The sequence below is a fragment of the Magnolia sinica genome, chromosome 6, assembly GCF_029962835.1.
Source record: "Magnolia sinica isolate HGM2019 chromosome 6, MsV1, whole genome shotgun sequence".
NCBI classification, from domain to species: domain Eukaryota; kingdom Viridiplantae; phylum Streptophyta; class Magnoliopsida; order Magnoliales; family Magnoliaceae; genus Magnolia; species Magnolia sinica.
Window position 1 is genome coordinate 4047308 of NC_080578.1, and position 25989 is coordinate 4073296.

The 25989-nt window shown below is 39.5% G+C and overlaps 1 protein-coding gene across 2 annotated transcripts; it reads right to left on the minus strand.

The window, feature by feature from the left end:
- Positions 1 to 5615: 5615 nt before the first annotated feature.
- Positions 5616 to 15032, minus strand: LOC131247991 (NADH dehydrogenase [ubiquinone] 1 beta subcomplex subunit 10-B-like). Of its 2 annotated transcripts, XR_009172112.1 has the most exons (4): positions 14700 to 15032; positions 14308 to 14346; positions 5786 to 5827; positions 5616 to 5709 (listed from the first exon to the last, which is right to left on the minus strand). XR_009172112.1 is itself a non-coding variant. In XM_058248017.1 (3 exons), the coding sequence occupies exons 1-2, from the start codon at positions 14980 to 14982 to the stop codon at positions 14327 to 14329; spliced, it is 303 nt and encodes a 100-aa protein (XP_058104000.1). In that variant the 5' UTR covers positions 14983 to 15032; the 3' UTR covers positions 5616 to 5827; positions 14308 to 14326. The 2 variants fall into 2 exon arrangements, 1 of the variants encoding a protein (XP_058104000.1); XM_058248017.1 differs by having other exon boundaries at positions 5616 to 5827.
- Between the last annotated feature and the right edge of the window lie 10957 nt (positions 15033 to 25989).

Below are 25989 nucleotides of genomic sequence, written 5' to 3' on the forward strand. Positions count from 1 at the left end.
ACCCTTCTTGTTTGTTTGCATGATACTGGAAGAGCGCACGTGCCCCGGGAGTGGATTAGGTGAGACCCGGGATCCACCAAGGTGGTTGAGACCCTGACTATGGGGCTCACAGTGATGGATGCGCCTTAAATCCACACCGTCCAACCATTTTGAAAGCTCATTTTAGATATAATCATGAATATAAAGCGGACTCAATTCATAGGTAGACGACACCACAGGAAATAGTGATTGAATTCTCATCATTAAAAACTACATGGATTCTACCGGAATGTTTATTTACCATCCAACCTGTTGATAAGGTCACAAACCTACCACACAAATATCATCTTAATCCAAAGCTTTTATGGTCCACAGGAAGTTTTTATTGGTCAATCACCACTGTTTCCTGTACTATGGTCCATCTGGGATTTGGAACTACTTCATTTTCTGGATCATGCACTTAAATGAGCTTTAAATACCGATGGATGGCGTGGATGTAGTCACATACATCAAAGTGGACCCCACAGTCAAGGTCCCTCCCACGTCTGTTGATCCGGGTCTCACTTAATCCGCTCCCGCTCAATGCAGCTGATAATGTAGGCCCCTTACTACGAGAGGTTTGTTAATTCCACGTGCATGCGGAGACCTGCTCGTTCACGCGCAGATACAGGTGTCAACATGTGACACGTGCTTGATAAGATCTTTCCATCAGTCGGTTATACTTTTAGATCCTCTGGCCTGAAAATTAAGCCATTTAACACAACAGATTCACAATAGAATATAAAATAAAATGGACCACTAGAAATTTTGTTCTAGCCGTCAGTTTGCTTCGTACATTGTGGCTCCACCTGAGGATTGTAACTGCTTTTTGTTTTTTTAATCCAGAATATCTAAGTACATCTTCCAACAGGATGGAAAGCTCAGATTTCGCACATGCGTTTTCATGTTGACGCTCGTGTGTATAGATGTGCAGGGCTCCGACGTGTATGGAAATGGAATTAGAAAAAATTAGCATTGCAGGGGAGTCCGTAAAACGCTTTTTTTTTCTTTTTTCGCCGGGGAGAAACTTATCTTATCAAATGCGATTTTAAAGCATGGACGTTAGCTTTTTGACGAAAATATCCCTTCTTATCAGAGTAAAGTAGTGAAAAAAGCAGGGGTTTAGTTTAGTGCTTAATTTTTTTGTTGGTCTAATGAAAAGACGTGGGTACTGCGTTGGGTCTACACCACGCAAAATCCTGATTATGGGGTGATACCGTGGCGCCGGTACAACCGGAATATGGTACAGCGATTTTTGCATGGTAGACGTGGCAGCGTTGATCTGTTAATCTGAACCGCCCATCTAAGTGCTTCCTATCATGGTATGGCCCTTGTTTCAGAACTCACCTAACGGACAATCCCTGCCATTACTTTTCTTCAGTTTCCCACGCTGACTGTCCGCTGCGGATGCGGATTGGGTACTCCCCTGCCTGTCCAGAGCTCGCCACAGGCTAGCGCTCTGAGGAGCCCGTGATGTATGGGGTCTATCCACGCCATCCTTCAAAATTTCCATATTTTTCTAAGATATAATTCCAAAAAATGAGGCAGATCCAAGGTTTAAGTGGACCACACCACATGAAACAGCGGTGATAATGAGGCCCACCGTTGAAACCGTGCTAGGGCCCACCGTGATGCTTATTTTCTACCTGACATGTTCTTAAGGTCACATATACTTGGATGAAAGGGAAACATAAATATCAGCTTGACCCAAAAATGAAGCAGCTCCAAGTGACAGGCGGACCATACCATACAAACAATGGCGATTGACTGTTAATGGGCTACAAAAGTTTTGGATCAAGTTGATATTTTATCCCCTTCGTCCAGGTTCATGTAACTTTATCTGCAAGTTGGATAGAAAATAAACCTGACCTCAACAATATGGTGGAACTGGGTCCTACGAAGTTCTCAACGGTAAGGCATTCAATCACCACTGTTTATTATTTGTTTTTAGGCTCACGCCATAAAACGATCTAAGAAAATGGAGATATAGAATACATATATCAAGGTGGGCTCCACAGTAAGGCCACACCATCTCAGGTGAGACCGGGGCGCTACTAATCCGTTCTCTACGGTGGCATTAGGATGCACCGGAGCCTAATTGCAAAACATGTCTTTTCTTTTGATTCTTTTGTAATTCAAGGAGTACTGCAAAATATAATCTGCTTATGTGGTCTTACTCATAGTCAGTGGTGGACTGGTTTCATCAGAGGTCACGGGTTCTAGTACCCATTGTCGTGAAAGTCTACTATGGTGTGAGTGCAGAGGTGTGAGTGTGAGTTCATGTTATACATGTATAAACTGCTTGTAAGCATGCATATTTAAAACTTAAAAAAGAATTTACCTTTAAACAAGCAAGGCTTTTACTCCATTTTCTCCGTGATCATTCCAATCTTGGTGTGGGGTTTTGTGGGGGGTCATCAAGCTACTCACCTATATTTATATATTTGTAATTCACCTACTCTTGCTCATAAATGAATCTCTTTGAGATATTTATTAGCAAAGTGGCACAAGTATACGTGCTGCATTAGTAAGCTGAATGACTAAGTTAGAACTTTCTAGATATCCAACAATGTTGAATGTTTCCTCTTATACAACAAACGTATACATATGCACCAATCTTGTTTTATGCCATAATACACACATCTTTCCTAGCATTGTCTCAAGTTCATGGTCTTGGGGCACACTTATATTCCTCAATGATAATTGATTAAAGAAGAAAAAAAATCAATTGGTTGGACAGAACAGAGTAAGCAACCAATTGATTCATTAAGGCCTTGTTTGCTACGCAGGATTAAATGGCATGGAGTTGTATTAGGTAGAGTTAACATTATTATTGCACAATGATTATTTTGTCTGGAAATATTATGATATTGACCATTCAATTCTACATTTGGGATCAAATTCTTCTTTTTTTTAAAAACACTTTATTAAGTAAAACTTACATTTGGTGGACCATTAAATTGTAATCAACGGACCAGATTTCACAAATAATGTTGGTTGCCTGTATGCATATACATGTGTGACTTGATTGTCGCATGTAAAGGGCACATTTGGATAAATAGCTTGAATAAAAACATGTTCATCATCATGGAGGCCACAAATATGAAATGGATTTCAAAATCCTCTGTAAACTTCATTGTTTCTTCTACTAGGACTAGTGATTGTTTTTTGGTTGAAATGGATTTCAAAATCCTCTCTAAACTTCATTGCTTCTTTTGCTGGGACTGGTGACCGTTTTTGGGTTGACCCATCATAGCAGATATCCCTGGTGACTAGACTCTGTGGGGCTTGCTATAATGTATGTGTTTCATCCACTTTGTCCATCCATTTTTCCAACTCATTTTATATCATAAGCCCAAAATCGAAGCATATCTAAAGCTCAAGTGGACCACACTGCAAGAAACAATGGATATAACAACATCCACCTTTGAAACCTTCCTAGGGCCCTTATTTGCCATCCAACCTGTTAAGGTGGATTTGGATGCAAGGAAAACACAAATATTAGTTTGATCCAAACTTTTTTAACCCTCAACAAGTTTTCAAAACATTCAATCTCCTATAGTGTGATCCACTTGAGCTTTGGAAATGCTTCAATTTTAGGCTCAACTGTAAAATAAGCGATCCACTTGAGCTTTGGAAATGCTTCAATTTTAGGCTCAACTGTAAAATAAGCTCACAAAATGGAAGGCCCTTGTGGGATAAAACGCATACATCCTGGTGGGCCCAGGTAGTTCCATCACCAGGGATATGGGTGGTGTTGGTGCCACCACCCAATCCCTTCACAGTTGCTGCAGAGGATTCCAAACCCTTGTCAAATCACCCACTTATATTTATATATCTGTAATTCACCTACTTCTGTCTTTAGTCTTTAGGATAATTATTACCCTTCATTGTCAACAACCTGCACAAGTTTCTTGCTACACAAGGTATTTGACTAAGGCAAACTTTCCAGACATCTGGCAACGTTGGTGCATGATGTGGTATTAGTTAGTATGAAATTGCAATTGGTCCTGTGCAAATTCCATCTGAGGTTTGGAAGCAACCAGAGGGATTAGCTCAATCTCAGTATAACATCATCCGCTACCAATCATAAATACTGCAAGATTTCTGGTGTATTTCAAAATCTGCTAAATTTGTGGGGCCCAAGTTGATGCATGTGTTTTATCCATGCCGTCCATCTATACATGTCCTTTACACATGGCATTCGAGTTGTATATGTTTACAAGTGTCTGTGCATCAGTTGTAAAATCTAGTTTCTTGATTACAATTTCCTGTTCCACCCAATGCAGGCTTCACTTAATACAGTGTATTTCCCGAAGGAAGAATTTAATTCCAAACATGGGATTGGACTGTAAAAATATCGTGATATTTCCAGGCATGCAATCCTTTTGCAATAATACTGTTAATTCCATACCATTTACTCCCGCAGGAGAAATAGGGGCGTGTTTATGATCAAAATTTTCCTTGGAGCCCCCACAGAGTTTACCTAGCATGCAATCCGCTTCCACCCAAAGCCTCCAAATCACGTGGTGTGGCCCACCGGAGTTTTGAATGAATTGGATGGGTTATACAAAATTACGGTGGGCCCCATCTCTGGAAGGTTTTAATTGCAAGCATCCCCATCCCAACTGCTTCCTGTGCTGTGACTCCCTGAATTCTGCATCATGCATTTCAAATGGATCCACAAGCAGCTACTGCAGATGATCAGAACCATCCATCAGCACAAATCATGCTCTCCAGATGACCCCAATCATTGGATGGACTTCACAAATCACCATCAAAACTCGTACTTTTCTTCGGATACAATAACCTAAAAGATTATTTCACCAGCTGTGGAAATTCTGCTGATCACACAAGTCCAAAGAGAATCTTCCAATAGCACCTACCGTCACAAAGACAAATAGCTGAACTGGCCAGCAAACACCATTTGATTCCAAACACATACCATCCCATCTGGATCAGACATTAAAGGCCCGTTTGGATACCACGTTTTCTACTTACAGCAGTCAGTAAGTTTATTTCAGACTAGTAAGTTTTGGTTTACCACTAGTTATAAGCAACTTTTTTACTTAAAAGTACTTGATCACTTTAGTTAATTTTTTTTAGCTTTTCAACTTTTCATACATTGCTGAAGAGAGGCATAGGAGAGACCAAATAGAGGAGAAGCTGATAAGTAGGTTGTTTACCAAACATACTTATGTTCTTAATAAGTAGAAACTAAGATAAGTTACTTGCGACATAAGTAACTTACGATCCAAACGGGTGCTAAGAATCACCAGTAACAAAGCTTTGCTGTTGGTGTCCAACACGATGGATGGGTATCCATTCAGATCACAATTTTGGATGGTGTAAAAACCAACATTCTCTGACCAAATCAACCTCGACAATCTCATTTTACTTTGATTGGGGAATTTTTTAAAATAAATTAATTAATTAAAAAAAAAATTAAAAAAGGAGATCATTCCACCTAATACAGCATTGAATTTTTGTGCCGCCTCAAACATGTGGAGAAACGGACAACCACCGGCTCTGTCAAAAATTCATAATCAAAAGATTTGGGAACCACAACATCCAAATGCACCATAACCCTATAATCATGGCAAAAGAAAAGCTTATTTTGTGCAACGTTGGCAAGAAATTCAAACATCATCCATCCAAGCCGTCCGTTATTTTGATTATGGTAAAAATCACCTTCACATGCAAAAGAAACAAATATCGGAAATTGATTAATGAAAACACGAATTCACCAGATCCGTTTTAACATCACCTTTTCCATTTCCTCCCGCATCTGAATGGCAATTTGCTGTACCTGCAAGGTACCCAGAAAAGAAAAGAAAAGAAAAGATCATCTCCCTCAGAACAAGACATCAAAGGAGAATGCTTGGGCCCCGTTTGGTAGATGCCTGCTTATTATTCTAACATTCAAAGTTGTTTTTTTTTTGAAGACACAGAGCATCCCCACCTCTTTTTGAAGTGAGACTAATCCCTGCGGATACACACGCAATCACCCACAACCACTTGTATCGGGTAAAGCCAAGGAGGGGAATCGAAACAGTAATGTATTAGAGATCTTGATCTCTAATACATAACTGTTGACAAGAAAACTCATTCTTTGGGTGCCTACCAAGATCTCTAATATATAATTACTGATAACTAAAATGAGATGAAGTCATTTTCAGAAGTCTACCAAATAGGGCCTTAGCATATAAGCCACAATGGAAGTTTTGGCAAAAATAAACAAGACCATGTAGCATTCCAACCACATCAATTTCAGCCAACAGATCACACTAGTAGAATCAGTAGGTTGTGGTAAGCCCTAACTTGAGCCAGGAGCAAAAATCGAAACAGGTCAAATTCTTTAGGTCCCAGCCCAGCGTCACCTGACCAGATGGACCAATAAGCTCAACCTGAGCCTCTCCCAGTCACTAACTACACATGAACTTTAGTGCCCTGCCCAACAGTAGTTCAAAAACTCAACTAGATATCCAGCCAGGTCGGGTTGACTTGGAGTCGATAGAGTCTGCACATGACTCGACTCAATATTTAATGTACGGAGTGCAACGGACACCAAGAACCGCGCCAGTTAGAAGTGAGTTGGTACAAGTTAAAGGCTCTAAAGGGGCAAGGGGAAGGCCCAAAAGGACATGGATGGAGGTAGTACAAAAAGACTTGATGACCTATGGTCTAACTGTAGGTCTGGTCCTCAATAGAGTCAAATGGCAGAACAGCATTGGGACAAGGATTCAATGATGATGATGAAAAAACTAGTCATATTAATAAACATACAATAATTAAAGATATAAAATATATGACGATGCCTACAACAAGAAGTTCAGTGCCTTGGTTGAAGGCCATGTTTCTCTAAGAAAAGGTGAGGGTTCAAATCTCGCCTATCCCTCTTTGAGTTTTGTTTAAATAGAAAAGGTTTGACTGGGTGACTCGTCTCAAGCCATCTCAAGTCGCATCGAGTCTACATTTAAAGCATGTGAAAAGAGTGTTGTTTTACCCCGACTAAGTGCACTAGCCCATCGTTTATAGCCACCTCCAGCCGGGCTAAGGTGTGGCTTCATTGCTGGATGTTGGCCCATCATCCCTTGACCTATGGAAGGTCTCGTGGTCGCTTTACATGGGAAGTTAGCATACTGTCGCATCGTCGATGACAATCATCGTGGGGCACCAAATCATCTTCCAAGTCCTGAATAAATTATCTCCTCGACTTTTAATGAAGAGAGCATACACTGAACATCTTAAATGCATCTTTGAAAGTCAAGTAATCTCTTGTATTCTAGCTAAGACCATTAAGATATCTTGAAATCGTTTGGTCTTCATACTCATGAAAGCCTGCCCATAATATCCACGTATAGAACTTCTCAATGTATTCATATACCAATTTGTTCCTTTAATGAGGTCACGTACATAAGTCATGAGTAGGAACTTTCTTTTTAACTTCTTTTTTATCATTTCCCAGGGATTTACTTTCTCCTTACCTTGACAGATTCATTAGGCTTGGAGATAGTCCCACCATGCAAACACGTAACAAGAAAACTTCATAGCTACTAACTTAACTTTCTAATTGTCCGCAATGTCCTTATACTTGAACACCTTTTCCACATTTTTCTTAACCAATTGATGAAGTCATTAACATGCAAACGACCATGAAATTCTGGAATTTCTACATTAATTCGAGCTCTCTGTCCAATTCTAACAATCGAAGGATTTAATAATTTGTATCTTAACAAGTTGAGGCTGTCCGTTGTTGGTTAGAACCTTAGTAGGAACATTCTCTTATGTGTCCACGTGCTCTAATTTCGTTCTCGGATTCCCTCCATGCCAAAGCTCTTCCATAGTTTCACTATACTAGTGAGATTGCCCATTGTGCCGTATGTGTGAGTTGATCTACTCGCTCTATGGATACATGGATCAAGTTGCTTGTGCAAACACTTCCCGTTCTAACAATCAAAGGATTTAATTATTGGCATCTTCACAAGTTGAGGCCGTCCGTTGTTGGTTAGAACCTTAGTAGGAACCTTCCCTTATGTGTCCACCTGCTCCAACTTCATTCTCGGATTCCCTCCATGCCAAAGCTCTTCCATAGTTCCACTTAACTAGTGAGATTGCCCATTGTACCGATTGTGTGAGTTGATCTACTCGCTCTATGAATACATGGATCAAGTTGCTTGTGCAAACTCTTCCCAAGGCACCCCCTTCGAAGCCATTAGGAGATGATGTAGACTAGAAAAAAAAAAATCCCACGATGACATGCTCTGATATAAATTGGTGCAACCCGATTATCTAATCAATGATATCGCAACACACATCTCAAAAAAAATGAACACGCATATGCTCACAGGGGATATTAGAGTAGAGAGAGAGAGAGAGAGAAATAATTTCATTGATATTTAAATTTCTTCCCCTACAGTACTTAAGAAAACTGATCTTTAAGGCTATAACGGCCAATACGGTCCCATAAAACCATCTACCCCATTTCATCACCGTATCACGTAACGGTAATGGTCACGGCCATTACCTATACATATCGGCATTTACGGTCATATAGTAACGGATATGGAACACCTTGTTCCACTTGATTAGTCAGATTGCCCATTGTACTATATGCGTGAGTTAATCTACTCACTCAAATATGTGGATCGGGTTGCTTGTGCAAACTCTTCCCGAGTCATCCCCTTCGAAGCCATTAGAAGATGATGTAGGGTAAAAAAAAAAACTCCTAAAAGATGACATGCTTTGGTATTGAACTGCTACAACCCCATTATCGAGTCGATGAGATTGTGACACCCAAATCGCAAAGAAATTATCAGGCATACGCTCACAATGAATATTAGAGGGGAGAGAGAGAGAGAGAGAGAGAGAGAGAGAGAGAGAGATAAGTTCATTGAAGTTAGATTTCTTCCCCTACAGTACTCAAGAAAAATGACCTGTTAACGAGCAACATGGTCCCAAAAAGCCAACTACCTCAGATCACATAACGGTCACAACCATTACCTATACATATCGGCTATTACGACCATATCGTAAAGAGTGCGGAACACCTTGCTTCCACTTGATTAGTGCAATTGCCCACTGTACCACATGCCTTAGTTGATCTACTCGTTCTATGAATACGTGGATCAGGTTGCTTATACAAACTCTTTCTGAGCCACCCCCTTCGAAGCCATTAGAAGATGATGTAGAATTTAAATAAAATAAAAATTTTAAACCTAAGATGACATGCTCTAATATTAAATTGGTGCAACCTGATTATCAAGTGAATGCGATCGTGACAAGACCCAAATCGCAAAGATATGAACACAATATATGCTCACTGGGAATATTAGACTAGAGAGAAAGAGAGAGATAACTTCATTGATATTTAAATTTCTTCCCCTATAGTACTTAAGAAAATTGATCCATAATGACAAATACAGTCCCAGAAAACCAACTGCCTTGTTTCACCGCCATGTCATGTAACGGTCACGGCTATTACCTATATGTATTGGCCTTTATGGCCATATCGTAATGGATGCAGAACACCTTGGTTCCACATGATTAGTGTGATTGCCCATTGTACTATATGCGTGAGTTGATCTACTAACTCTATGAATACGTGGATCAGGTTGCTTGTGCAAACTCTTCCTAATTCACTCCCTTCGAAGCCATTAGGAGATGATGTAGAGTAAAAAAAACCTAAGATGACATGCTCTGATACTAAACTAGCGTAACCCAATTATCGAGTCAATGAGATCGCGACACCCAAATTACAAAGAAATGAACACGCATATAAATAACTTCATTGATATTTAAATCCTACGATGGCATGCTCTAATATTAAAACGCCGCAACCTAATTATCGAGTGAATGAGATCGCAACATCCAAATCACAAAGATATGAACACATATATGCTCACAGGGAATATTAGAGTACAGAAAGAGAGAGAAATAACTTCATTGATATTTAAATTTCTTCCCTTACAGTACTTGAGAAAACTTATCCATAACGACCGATATGGTCCCAAAAAACGAATTGCCTTGTTTCACCACCGTGTCATGTAATGGTCATGGCCATTACCTATACATATCGGCCATTACAGCCGTATCGCAATGGATGCGGAACAACTTGGTTCCACATGATTAGTGTGTTTGCCCATTGTATTATATGCGTAAGTTAATCTACTCACTCTATGAATATATGGATCAGGTTGCTTGTGCAAACTCTTCCTAATTCACCCCCTTCGAAGCCATTAGGAGATGATGTAGAGTAAAAAAAAACCCTAAGATGACATGCTCTGATACTTAAATGGTGCAACCGGATTATCGAGTCAATGAGATCGTGACACCCAAATTGCAGAGAAATCGACAAGAGTAGAAATAACACCCCCCAAAAAAAAAAAAGAGCAATATAATCATATCCAATGTTGTCAAAATCGTTATCGTATCACAAATTGTAAAAGCAATTGAATAATTTTGAATCGCAAATTGTAAGATTTTTCCCAATTTACAAAAAATATTTATAAAAGGCATATGAAAAGATATGAGTAAATCTTAAAAGATTAAAAACTCACCAATCATCCATTTACCATTGACATGTACTAAAAAAGTAATACATATCGTGATATTATCAATTGAGAAAATGTATATGGTATACATATCATGATAGTAAAAGATTCTTGTCTTTTTCCTTTGTTTTTGTTTGTTGTCTTTCAAAAAAATTACCTTAAAAACGTACATGAGTCCTTAAAAATTTTGTTTTTTACCTTTCTTGAGTGTAAAATCATGTTAGAAAAAATGGCATTCGATTCCAACGTGAATCAAAAGATATCTTGATTTCTTTGTTTTGGGTTTTTTAATATCAAAATCCTCTCTCTCTCTCTCTCTCTCAAAAGAGAAAATGAGGACATTTTTAATAGGGGAGAGCCTTTTCATATTTTATAAGCAAAAGTGTACAAAGAAAAGGAAAAAAATTGAATAAAAAAATAATAATTAATTGATCTTTTCAGGATTTTTTTTTAAATCCATTTACGCAGTCTACAATTGTCTTACAATTCGTGCCATTATTTAAGATTTATGATTTGGGTGTACAATTCAAATCGTACACCCATACGATGTGATATGAATCGTACGATTCATATCGTGAATCGTATGATTTTGATAACATTGATCATATCTTCTACATTAGCCTTCCAATCGTTCACAAATGGTGAATGGGATATCTGACATGTGGGTCCAAAATTTTGCGACAAACAACCCAAAATCAGCACATGCTAGGCCCTACCGTGGGCCTTGGCTGACATCATCAAGTCATGGTTGGGGACCTATAAATGGCACTGCACATTGCAGATGATTACAATTATATTATATAAAATTCAAAGAAGAAGACTAAGGCAATAGTTTGCTGCCATTTTTTAAGTTGTGGTGTTTCATATGCCACATGTAGCATACGGCATATATGCACGTTAATTAGATAGTCCAAATCATAGGATCCATCGTGGATATTAGACCTTGGACATAATAGTTCGGAATCAAAACTCTTTAGATCTTTATCTCATGGCAGCCTACACCAATCCCTTAGGTAACTTCCATAATTAGGTTAGCCATACACTTTCAACAACTCACATGGCATCATCAAATGAATCAAGTCTTGGATAAGAATCTACAATGCATTAGAATGCCCTAGATGAAAATCCTATACTTCGATAATTCCCAGGGTTCACCAAACAATGTGATATCTCACACAAGGTAAATCCTTAACCATTCCTCTTTCTCATACTACAAGATGTTTTTTTTTGTAAATTATGGCCAATACCAGGCATATAAGCAATGATTTCAAATCCAAAGGTCATTTGTATTTCAACGACTTGAAAGAAGACAAATAAGTCACCATTACTATCACTCTACAAAGAGCATAGCCCTAAAACCATACTAACTAAATAATCCAAAGCATTCAATTGGTGCCTATAAAATGTGCGGTTAAAAGATAAAATCGTTAGCTTTCCAAATTCTTTGTGTGTGTGTGTGTTCGAAGGGTTAGTTGTCCAAATTTCACTGGCTAATTCTAATGGCCATTTGGGTTGGTATTGAGATGCACATTCCTCTAAGTTGTAGCCCGGGCACACGTCTAATCAGAGTTTTAAGACTCGACAACCTAGACTGGCTCGTTCAGTCCTAAGTCAAATAGTAGTTTGGCCGAGTTGGAGGTGCATTGACTCAACTAGCCCGGTTGGGGGGGAATCGTCCCGACTCACTTGAATCATGTGAATCATCTAGGTGACTTCTAGTGTCAAACCAGATTGGGTCCAACCAAGTTCGAGTTGGCTTAGATGAGTCGCACAAGACTTTTCCAAGTCATAGAGCTCAGGATCTAATTGAATTGGATCCGGGAGGCCCATGGTTTAAACTTGGTCAAAAAAACATGGGTGGTTGGATGGCTTTGCTCAATGCAAACAATCTAAAAGGTGGGTCACATCGTTCTCCTCCGAATGGAGAAAACTCAATCTTGATTTTCCTTGGCCTTGTCAGCCCCCCAAATCTGCCTCTCCAACCAATTTGCTTCCTCCTCTAGAATTTGCTCAAATGAGAGATTGTCGAGTTTCGGTGTCACCCACTCTTCTGCCAAATAAAACTTCACTAGTACTGTGCAAATTTGTCCCACCTCAATTCTTTCACTGTCCACCACCAAACTGAGAATCTTGTCTCCTCCTTGCACTTGTTATTCCATGAAAGAATCTGTATTTTTGTCCAAACTTCCAACCATAGACAAAGAAACACCCTTGACCTCTGACTCCGACTCTCCATTTAATTTCCAACTCGCCTTCTTTTTAATTATATCTTTAAGTTGTTCTTTCTTGCCCTTTCTTTCACATAAATAGGCTTATCCTCTTCCTCATATATTTCTCAGAACTTTTCTAATAATAACCTTTAGCCTATATGCTCCCGAATATTACCTATTCAACTGTCTAAGCTTTGCTCTTTGTAATTTTAGCTTCATGGTAGGACAATAACCTACCCAGTCATCCACCCTAAATGAGCTCCGTCATTCCTTCACCTTAGCCACAGAACCTTCCTCTTCAAGCTACATCAAGTCAAATAAAAAAGTAATCTAGCCACACATGAACTTAAAGCATGTTTCTCACAGAAACATTTCAGGCATCGAAAGCAAAAACCACCAAGCGGTTGATTGTTTTTCTATCTTCTCAACATGAATTTGGCATTTGATCAATTCATGTCTACTTTTTTTTTAGGTAGTGATGATTGATTGAAAGAAAAAGATGGGAGGCTATCCATTGAGGCAGTGGATAAGTGTCACCCATATAAACCAGTCAAGGCTACACACTAAGACAGCGGCCCTAATCTCAGCAACCTTCAAATAATGCTTCTGTGGGCACAGCCTGGATCACCAGATTCATGTTAAGAAACTTTATGGGTTGCCTTCGATAATAAAACTGTTAAGGATCCAAAGACAGCTGCATCTCAGTTTTATAGTCTCCACCTTTGCTGGGTTGCACTCACCAACCCCAGATGAAGATGGAGCTGAGAACACAAGCTTGGTTCTCCTGTGGTCATTTCTAGCAACAGTACCCATTCCTCCCAGCTTCTCCCTTGGTTCAATTCTGCCCAATCGCATTCTCAAGAAATCAAACAAAGAACAAACACATTAGGGTTTTATAGCACCACCGCTATACCATAAGAATTAAGAACATAAGCATTGCCATCACAGTATCACCATAGTAAGAATTGTAACAAAATCATGGTATTACTCATTCAAGTTTATGATTCGTTACATTATACCCACATAGGGTTTGGGCAAACGGCAAGTGTTTTGGGTGTGCTCCCCACAGACATGAGTTCGATTCCGCTCCCCGGGATTACCTGATGCACGTGGTTTGCGGGTGATTGCATGCATCCGTAGGGAATAGTCTCGCCTCAAAATGGGGCGGGGATACCCTGACGTCATTTAAAATATTTTTAAAAAATAAAAATGAAAAATGATTCGTTACATTATGGACAGAACTATATTCTGCCCAATCACATTCTCAAGGCACCCAAACAAAGAATGAACACATTGGAGTTTTAGAACTTCTTCTTTTTTGAATGGTCAGTACACACACTCTCATGATGTATTAAAATATCTAGTATCTACCTAATCGTACAAAGTCTAACAAATTCGATCACCCAAACACCTGAATACAATTCGGTCAAATTCAACAAAATAACAAACACCCATAAACACAAACTCAAAAAATCCAACCAAATTATATAATTACAACAAATCAGATCAACCAAAAATCAACTCACCTCAACGCTCCAAGCAGGATCACTCCTCAACCTTAGGACCTAAAAATCAAATAAAAGAATGTGAGGAAAAAAGGAAAGAAACCCAGCCAAAAAAGAAAAGAATTAAAAAAAAAAAGGGGGTCCTGATGCGGGCAAGCGAGGCCCATGGTTTAGGTGATCCAAACGGCACAACTGAGGAGATTAGAATATTGTCACCCCAAAAATCTTCCCTTCCTCGGATGGCCTGTCAACATCAACGGCCTAGAAAAAAGAGGAAAATTGGAAAGGTACGATCTTCCAATCTGTAAGATTTCAGAGGCGTCCGCCATCATCCACGGCGACACCAATCAGATAAACCGTCTGGATCCCATTGGCACCAACTGCTTGCATCAGGAGGAGGAGGAGAAAAGTACCGTGGAGATCGGGAGGACGGGAGTCCTTGCCCCAGCCGATGCCACGTGTAGCGTCGAGGTACTGCTGGACGAGGTGTTTGCATTTCTGGAGGTGGTTGACGCCCTCGATGCGGTAGCACCATTTCACCTTCTCCCGCAGTATTTTCGCCTTCTCTATGTCTATCCATTTCTCCCTCACCAGATACTCTCTGTATTCCAGCATCGCCACCGGATCTCCGTACGGGTTACTCGGATCGAAGTCCGGAGGACTTTCGTCGAACTCTACTCCGCCCGTGCGTACCATCCTGCTCTCTCTCTCTCTCTCTTCTCCTCTGAGTTCTCTCGCCCAATTTCACAGGAGCAGATCGCCTGTGATTCCCCGCACAGAGATATACCTGTGACCGGGGCTGTATGGGGCCCACAGAGATGTTCGTGATAAATCCACTCCGTCCATCTGTTTTTAAAGACTACAATGGGGCAGAAATCTAAAAATTAGGAAGATCCAAAACTCACGTGGGCCATACCACCCAAAACAGTGGGTATTGAACGCCTGAGGGTGACAGAAGTTTTGTATCAGGATTTTATTTGTGCATACAGTTTATCTGAGTGGTGATAACACTATGAACGATTTGGATGGCATACGAAAATCATGGTCAGCTCCAGGAAGGTTTCAAGGATGGACGTTTCCATTCCCACTGTTTCGTTTGGGGTGGCCCACATAGGTTTTTTACACATATTATTTTTACTACATTGTCCTATTGTGATCTTTAAAAACAGATGGACGGAGTGGAGTTATCAAATACATCTCTGTGGGCCACACACAGCGCCGGGCACGGCCACACGGTGTCCGCGTCACAGGCAATCCGCTCCCCCAATTTCACCTTGCCTATCTTGACTTTTGTGGAGGGAGTTGCGCGAGTGAGATTAAAAAGAGGCATCGCGGTACATCTGGCTATGTGACACGTGCTTGGGAGATCGGGTCCGGCAATCAGATGGAAAATGTTCTGAACCATAACCTCGAATGAGCTAAGAGTGAATTGTAGGTTGTATCCATGCTCCTTCTCTCATGGAAGTGTGACCCACATTTTGAGTGGACAAATCTGATTCTAGGGCTAGGTCATCTACACGATGGGCCCCACACCCTACCTAATAACTGACACGGTGTCGCATGCGCATGCTACATTCACCATCTCACTCAGGCGCCCTGGACTGGGCGGATATCTTCAAGAGTAGGGCCGAAACTGGACTGAGCTGGAATAGCCCATGTTCAGATGTTTCGCCTAGTTGTGGCTGAGCCTGGCGGCTCATGGGCTAGATCCAGACCCATTTACATTGTTGTGTTCCAAAATCAACAACTGACCAATCAAGGGTCCCACGAATCTAATTGAACGGTTATTTGGGTTTCTCCGGCCAAATCATTGTTCGAGGGCATTCCAACCGATTTAGGTAACTAATAACGAGACTAGGTCTGTCGATGGACCCGAGAGCTTGTTGGGGCTTTTGGAGGCTGGTACGGAAATATTAAGCTCGTGGGCTAAGCCCAGGCCTAAGAATTTTCACCCATTAATTATTTGGGCCGAGCTTGGACTATGTCTAAGATCCATTGGACCAAACCAAGGCCAGCCTGATTGGGGTTTTAAGGGTGTGTCCATCATGTATCATGCATGGTGGGGCTTACTCACTGAGCAGTTTAGATCTTGCACAAAAATGGGTGGCAAGCTCGGGCCATGTTTGGGAGTATGGATTTGGATCCTTGGATTTGGAACCTGTTGCAAAAAATATTGATTTTTAATAAAATATATTTTACTAATAAAATAATATATCATGTATAAAAAGTTGTTTGGAAAAATACTATTTGTGTGTTTTTGGGAATAGTCTCACATTGAAAAAAGAGGAGAAGAAAAAATGGTTTATATGAGAATGGTAGAGTATTATAATATTTACCCACATGGTCCAAAGGAGAATGAACTTGCCCGCGCGCGGGCTCGGGCACAGGCTCGGACTCGGACTCGGTGCGAGGGCATGAGCATGTGAGGTAGTGTGGCTGTAGAGGCGCTAGTGGCATCGCGTTACGACTAAGTAGCTAAGACGGGTGACTGGTTGGCAGAGAGACTAGAGGACTGAGAGAGATATCCCTCAGCATATATAAAGGGAGTGAAAAGAGCTGTTGCAGTAGAAACTGTAACAGCTGTGCCATTAGTGCAGAGACCAGCTGTAACTGCTGCATGGCTAGCCCAACAGTTAGAAAATGGTTAGCTGTTGTCTCACAATAGTCAGCATGCAGCAGATTAATGGTCATGCACAACAGTAAAAAACAGCCATAAAACAGCTAGTTTTCGAACAGCTAGAAATGGCTTAATGGAATTTATGCCTATGGACCATAACCCTCTAACCACCATAGCCTATAAAAAGAGGGTTTGAATGGGTTTCCAAACCATCTCTCAACCCACTCCAGCAGACTTATACGAATTGAAAAAGTCATCACTCATCTCCTATACTCTAGTGATTCCAGCAAGACAGCAAGGGTTGAACTTTTGCTTGAAGAACGGACCAACAGTGTAGTCTAAAACGGTTCAACTGAACTAGTGGCTGAAGAACTGATCAGTACAGCGATCTTCTAAAATCACATATTCTCTTCTCTTTTCTTTTTTGGGATTTTTTTTTATATTGTAATTCTGTCAGATAGTGTGTACAAGAGTTTCATTTGGTGGGCTTTTGTGTTTGCTGAACGCAGACCCACACCAGGCTCGTCGTATCTTATTAGCAATTTGCCTGTAACCTATCAGCATACTCAATCCATTTGAATAGGGACAAATAATGCTTTAAGGACAGTGTTTCAGACATGCTTCAGTATGTCCTTATTCAAGCTAATTTTATTTTTCGATTTCCATATTATACAGAAATTATATTAATCTGTATAATTTTCAACAATCTTAAAGCGTTATTTGATGGAAGCCAACAGTGTTTCATCCATCAAGTTGATGAATCAGGACTTAATACGTCTTGATCGGTTCGATAGAACCAATTTTACAAGATGGCAAGACAAGCTGCAATTTCTCCTGACGGCGCTGAAAATCTATTACATATTAGATCCAAATCTACAAGCGCTACCTGAAGCATCCGACACAGACACACCTGAACAGGTGGCTGCCCACATCAAACGAGTCGAAGATGAATTCTTGTGTCGAGGACACATTCTGAACGCGCTCTCCGACCGCCTGTACGATCTGTACCAACAGATGTCTTCAGCAAAGGAGATCTGGGCCGCTTTGGAGTTTAAATACAAGGCTGAAGAAGAAGGTACCAACAAGTTTCTCATCGCCAGGTATTTTGACTTTAGCATGGTAGATAATAAACCGCTGCTGCCCCAAATCCAAGAACTGCAGCTAATAGTAAACAAAATCAAAGCAATAAAGATTGATCTTCCCGAATCATTCCAAGTCGGAGTTATAGTCGCTAAATTGCCACCGATGTGGAAAGACTATAGAAAGAAGTTGCTGCATAAAACCGAGGACTACACACTAGAACAAATCCAGAAATACTTCAGAATTGAGAAAAAATCTCGTAACCACGATAGAAAGAATGATAACGGGAATACCTCGTCTAAGGTATATGCAATAGAGAACACTAATAACAAACATACAGAGAAGGACGATTCCCTGAAACCCAATAAAGGGAAATTTAAGAAAAATGCCCAAAAGAAAAATGAAAAGTTTAATGGCCCATGTCATGTCTGTGGGAAAACCGGGTACTATACTCGAGTATGCCGCTATCGCAAATATAAAAAATAAGCAAGTGCAGTAGAAGAAGGTGATATTGTGGACATGATCACTAAGGTGAATACTATCTAAGGAAAGGTTCCTGGTTGGTGGTATGATACTGTCGTTACTATACACATGTGCTACGACAGATCAGCTTTCAAAACATATGAGGAATTGACCAATGGTCAAGAAGTCCAAACGGGTAATGAAGTCCGATTGAAGGTTGTTGACAAAGGAACCGTCGAACTAATATTCACCTCTGAGAAGAAAATGATTCTGACAAACGTCTTACGCGTCCCAGACATGAGTTGAAACTTAGTTTTTGGGGATCTTTTGGGTAAATCACGAATAAGGGTGGTGTACGAGTCGGGAAAGCTAATTTTGTCTAAGAATGAGAACTTTGTCGGAAAGGGATATGCTTGTAACGGTATGGTGAAGTTTTCTCTAAATGAAAGTGACACTTTTGCATATATAGTTGAATCCGTTGGATTGTGGCATGATAAACTAGCCCATATAGGGTATAATACCTTGAAGTTCATAGCTAAGAATAGTTTAATCTCATACACGAAAAATGAAACAGATAAATGTGAAATGTGCATACGATCCAAAATGACAAAGAAACATTTTTCAAGTGTAAAGAGATAGTTTCAAGTATTGAATCTTGTGTAAAGTGATATCTGTGAGTTAAACGACATTCTTACTCGTAGAGGTAAAATGTACTTTATAACCCTTATTGATGATTGCTCTAAATATATGTGTACCTATTAAAGAGTAAAGATGAAGTATTGAATATGTTTAAGGTATATAAGGCAAAAGTAGAAAATCAACTAAACAAGAAGATAAAAATTCCCCGTAGTGATATAGGAGGAGAATACTTCTCTAATGAATTCGATAACTTTTGTGAAGAACATGAACTAATACATCAATGTACTGCGTCATATACACCTTAACAAAATGGAATGGCAGAAAGGAAGAATAAAACATTAGTAGAGATGATCAACTCAATGCTAATAAGAGCAAAGTTGCCACTAAGTATATGGGATGAGGCACTGCTTACAGCATGCCATATAATAAATAGAATTTCGTCTAAAAATATATAAAATATCTCCATATGAAACATGGAGAGGTAGAAAACCTAACCTAGGATATCTAAAAGTGTGGGGGTGTCTTGTACATTGTAGAACTCCTGATCCAAAAATAACTAAGTTAGGACCAAGAGCTATTAAGTGCGCCTTCGTAGGGTATGCACAAAATAGTAAAGCTTATAGACTTCTAAATATAGAGTCTAATACAATAATAGAATCAAGAGACGTTGAGTTATTTGAGAACTCACTATCCTTGGAGTCAAATGATAGTGAAATCCAAACTCCTAATAGAGAACCAGATAGCATAGCTCCACAGATAGTGAAAGCTCCTATTGAACCTCGTGGGACTCAAAGGACGAGAATAGAGAAGAGTCTAAGAGATGACTACATAGACTCACAACGCGTCATTTTCCATCTTGTAAAAGGAGATAGAGAAAATGTTATAAGAAAAATACCTATAGTGATGACTATAAAAGATGATCCTAAAACATATAAAAAGGTTGTATCCTCTAGAAACTCAGCTTTCTGGAAAGAAACTATAAACGATGAAATGTAATCCATACTGTCAAATCAAATATGGGAACTAGTAAACTTACCTCCAGGTTCTAGACCCATAGATGGTAAATGAGTATTTAGGAAGAAATATCACACTGATGGGACTATCCAAACCTTTAAAGCTCGACTAGTAGCTAAGGGTTTTAGACCAAAGAAGGGATAAATTACTTTGACACATACTCACCTGTAGCTAGGATAACATCTATTAGGATATTATTTGTGCTAGCTTCCACACATCATCTTCACATCCACCAAATGGATGTAAAGACCACGTTCCTGAATGGTGACCTCAATGAGGAGGTATATATGGAACAACCTGAAGGTTTTGTTTTACCAGGAAATGAAAACAAAGTATGTAGATTAGTCAAATCTTTGTATGGATTAAAACAAGCACCAAAACAATAGCATGAGAAGTTTGATTCCAAAATACTTTCTCATGGTTTCATGCATAATGTAGCTGACAAATGCATATATTCAAAAGTAGATGATAGTTGTATCGTTATTATTTGTCTGTATGTTGATGACATGTTAATAATAAGTAATAAAATGGAAGGTGTGACTGAAACAAAGAGGTTTCTATCTTCCGTATTCAAAATGAAGGATCTTGGACAAGTTAATACCATCCTAGGTATCAAAGTTAAAAAATATTATGAGAGTTATGATTTGTGTCAATCTCATTATATTGAGAAGATATTAAACAAATTTAACCATCTAAGTATAAAAGAAGCAAAGACCTCATTTAATCCAAGTATCAAGCTAAAAGAAAATACTGAAAGAACAGTTGCGCAATTAGAATATGCGAGTGCGATAGGGAATCTTATGTATGCTATGCAATGCACTAGACCTGATATCGCATATGCTGTGAGTAAACTTAGTAGGTTTACTAGTAACCCGGTACTGAACACTGGACAATCAGTAGAGTCCTTAGTTACTTAAAAGCAACCAAAGACTTATGACTATTTTATTCAGAGTTTCCTGTCGTATTGGAAAGATATACCGATGCGAGCTGTATATCGAGTGCAGGGGACAACAAGTCTACTACAGGATGGATATTCACCCTAGGAGGTGTAGTTGTATCTTGGGGATCCAAGGAACAGACTTGCATAACACACTCGACTATAGAGTCCGAATTTATAGCCCACAACAGGCAAAGAGGCTAAGTGGCTAAAGGATCTTTTATTAGAAATTCCTTTTTATGTAAAGCCTATATTGGATATGTCACTACATTGTGATAGTGAAGCCACATTAGCTAGAACCTATAGCGGCACTTATAATGATAAGTCTAAACATATCAGTCTTCGACATGATTATGTCAGACAATTGATTCGAGATGGAATCATTGCTATTTACTATATGAAATCAAGCAACAACCTGACAAATCCTTTTACTAAACCTTTACCGAGAGAAGTAAATGCTACATCTAGAGAGATGGGGTTAAAACTCTTCAACTAAAGTTCCACCAATGATGGTAACCCAACCTAAAGTCAGAAAATCTCTAATTTTGGATTCAAAGGGTAAGAACAAGTCACTGATATGTGGAAAGTTTTCAGCACTAAATTTTATGACCTTATCCATAATAGATAAGTGCTGAGCGTTATGATAAAGGGTTGAATCTTAGAACTCTTAATGAAATCCAGTCTAAAGGACACGTGTCTTATAGTAACGGAGACACTGGAAGGATTTCACCTATATGAACATAGAGATGGTACAGTCTCTCATGAAAGTTCGGAGTTTTCTCTCGGGATCGTTCACGAATTAGGATAAGCACATAACCATTAAATGTGTTGAGCAAGATTGTGGGAACTCTAACAAACACATAGCGAATATGTGTGTGGTTTCTCCGACTCTATTAACTAGGAATAACTAGTTCAACGCTGCGGCTACCAGTTATTTCGACAGAGTTTTGAGATACTTACACTAAGGAAAGATTAAAATCGAAAGATATCTTTCTGTATGCATATAAGCTGATTATTTCAGCAGAAATGTTTAATCGAAAAAATATATTTTTAAAATATCAAGTGGGGGATTATTGCAAAAAATATTTTAATAATAAAATAATATAATATATATAAAAAGTTGTTTCGAAAAACACTGTTTTATGGGTTTTGGGAATAGTCCCACATTAAAAAAAGAGGAGAAGAAAAAATAGTTTATATGAGAATGATAGAGTATTATAATATTTACCTACATGGTCCAAAGGATAATGGACTTGTGTATTCCAGTGCTATGCACTGGAACACCCGCACGCGTGCTCGCGCTCGGGCTCGGTCTCGATCTCGGTCACGGTCACGGTCACGGTCACGAGCACGGGCTCAGTGCGAGGGCGTGGGTATGTGAGGCAGTGTGGCTATAGAAGCGCTAGTGACGCACTTCGCACGTCTGCATCGTGTCGCAGAGGGTCACTCATTCGCGACCTTGAGAGAACCGGAGCAAGACGTGTGCGAGTCGCAGTACGACTAAGTGGCCAAGACGGGTGACTAGTTGGTAGAGAGACTAGAGGATTGGGAGAGATATCCCTCAGTATATATAGAGGGACTGAAAAGAGCTGTTGCAACATAAACTGTAACAGCTGCGCCATTAGTGCAGAGACCAACTGTAACTGCTGCTTGGCTAGCCCAACAGCTATAAAACGGCTAGCTGTTGTCTCACAACAGTCAGCATGCAGCAGATTAATGGCTATGCACAACAGTAAAAAATGGCTAGTTTTCTAATAGCCAGAAATGACTTAATGAAATTTATGTCTCTGGACCATAACTCCCTAGCCACCATAGCCTATAAAAGGAGGGTCTGGATGGGTTTCCAAACCATCTCTCAGCCCACTCCAGCAGACCCATACGAATTGAGACAGTCATCACTCCTCTCCTATATTCTAGTGATTCCAGTAAGACAGCAAGGGTTGAATATTTACTTGAAGAACAGACCAACGGTGTGGTCTAGAACGGTTCAACTGAAGCAGTGGCTGAAGAACTGACCAATGCAACGATCTTCTAAAATCACATATTCTCTTCTCTTTTTTTTTTTTAATATTTTTTTTTTTATATTGTAATTCTGCCAGATAGTGTGTACAAGAGTTCCATTTGGTGGGCCTTCGTGTTTGCTTAACACAGACCCACACTAGGCTCGTCGTATTCTAGAAGCGATTTGCCTGTAACCTATCAGCATACTCAATCCATTTGAGTAGGGGCAAATAACGCTTTAAGGACAGTGTTTCAAACGTGCTTCGGCCTGTCCTTATTCAAGCTAATTTTATTTTTCGGTTTCCATATTATACATAAATTATATTAATTTATATAATTTTCCATTGTGTTCAGCGCTTTAAATTTAGAATCTCCAGTAACTCAAAAGTGGCCATGCAGGGTATATTTACAGAGGTTTAAATTTAAACCTCCTAGATTTGGAATCCTCTTGTTTTGTTAAGTGCTTTGAATTTAGAATCCCCTATAACTCAAAAGTGGCTATGTATAGTATATTTACGAATGTTTAAATTTAAACCCCTTGGATTTGGAATCCTCCCATTGTGTTCGGGGCTTTGAATTTAGAATCTTCTGTAACTCAAAAGTAGCTATGCATAGTATACCTACAAAGGTTTAAATTTAATTACTAAATCTACTTTAATATCTCTAATTAGTATATGTATATAATGTTTGAAACAATTATTATAATAAACCCATTGAAATATATGTTTTGCCCAAAAAAATGATGAAATTCCAAGTCTCAAATGAGCCACAAGCATAGGATCATATTCGAGTGACTAACCTACAAATTTTAACCATTGATTTACATAGATAATTTTTAGACGGCGCACATTATCCTATTAAAGTAATTATAGTGACGCAATCAATAATTTAATTGTTTTAAAATATCATCGATGAACCATATGCCTAATAGATTAATAGCCTAGTGACACACATGTTACACATACAACTCTTAGAATGATTTTCGATGTAATCCAAATCCAGGCATCTACCTTGGATTTCAAATCCCCAACTATTTTATAGTGCCGGGTATATAAGGATATTTTAAATTCACTCAAATTTTCCCAAACCCATGATGCCAAAGGACCCCTAAGGTATCTTTTCAGCCCGATACAGGCTCAGGCCTAGTTTTACTTTGTGGGCTGAGCCTAGACAAGGTCTTATGCGACCGGAGCTCAGCCTAAGTATTCCAGGCCTGAGCTGGATAGTGACTGATTAGGCTTGTACAACGTGCATATGTCTGGGAATTAGGCCCAACTCGGGCTGACTCATATAACACTGATGGGGGGGGGGGAGTATTTTGCTTATTGCTCGTTTTCACCTTACCTTTACCCATCTTGGCTGCATTTGCATGAGGGAAGATCGGCGATTGCAAAAATGTCAGGTTTATCCATGTTTGATCCACCTGGTCAGTTGCCCGTCTTAATATTTAGGCCGAGAATTTCATGGTGGGCTCCACTTGATGTGTGCTAGGGTCTTAAGTTTGTGGTGCGGCTAGAAGTGCATAGTGCGGCTTAATCCATACTATGCATGCTTTTTTGCAATGGGTGGTGATAAATGGGGCGGAGGGTGGACCTCTGCCATAGATGGATGATAGGTGTGAAAAAAGGTACCAATCAAGCCACATAGAGATAAGGGTGGGTGGGTCAACAACTCATAGCACAATACAAACTTACATCACCCATAAAATTTAAAAACAAACAACGAAGGGTTTTTTTTCTTTATTATTATTATTTTTTTAAGTCACCTATTTAGCTTTGATGTGGCAATAATGAAAAATCATCGCATATATTCTATATACATTAAATGCAGGCTCAATGATAAAAGTAAGGATTCAACTACCCAACGAGGTTTGGACGAATGGTCTTCACCATAAGTTTGCTCCCTACAAGTGAGGGTTCGATTCTCTTTATTGGCTTTACCCCAACCATTACCATCATCATCCTGTAGAAATATAGGATGATGACAAGGATATATCTATATATATAGAGAGAGAGAGAGAGAGAGAGAGAGAGAGAGAGAGAGAGAGAGAGAGAGAGAGAGAGAGCTCTTTTCCCCACTGAGTATTCTCTTCACAAGTGCAACTTGCATTCCTCATTTGCATAGTTGTTCTACATTGCATATTCTGACATTGATTGACTCATGGACTTGTCCATATTTTCGCTTACTTTGTCATTGTATGATTTATGATCTTGTCAATATTCTGTTTACTATGATAATTCATGCTCTTGTCAGTATTTCTGCTTATTTCGACATTATACAATTTATGGATTATCAGTACTTTCGATATTGTGTGATTTATGACATTGTATTCTCGGCATCTAATATTTGGCTCGCTTTGACTCCTCATTTGCATAGTTGATTTGTGTTGTATACCCTGATATTGTATGATCCATGGACTTGTTAGTACTTCCGCTTAACTTGATTGCTCTGATATAGAATACTTGGCACTTACCTTGTGCACACACTTACACCACCCTCTAAGTTTTCTATAAGCTTATGCACGATAGATGCGTGCAGGTGATGTTAGGTTGCAGCAATGTTGAGCTTGGAGCGTGCGGCGGTCTTCTGGGGCTTGTTTTTTTTTCATTTATGTATTTCCTTCCAGCATTGTACTCAACTGATTATATTAGTGGATATATGATGATGATGTTGCCTTTGTGAATTGGGTAATCTTGTGGTTATGTTTATTGCGAGTTAAATGTATAAAAAAAAATCCTCCTTGTAGGATCCCAGGATCGGAATCTGGCGTATGGACGCTGGGAGTCGATAATGGGGTACTACGGAGGCTGTCGGCACCAGATTCGGCGATCAGGATTCCTGTGAATCCGATTTTCGGGTTTAGGGCGTGACAATGGCTATGATCACTGAGGTGAATGCTATACAAGACAAAGTTCCAAGTTGGTAGTATGATACTGCCGCTACAGTACATGTG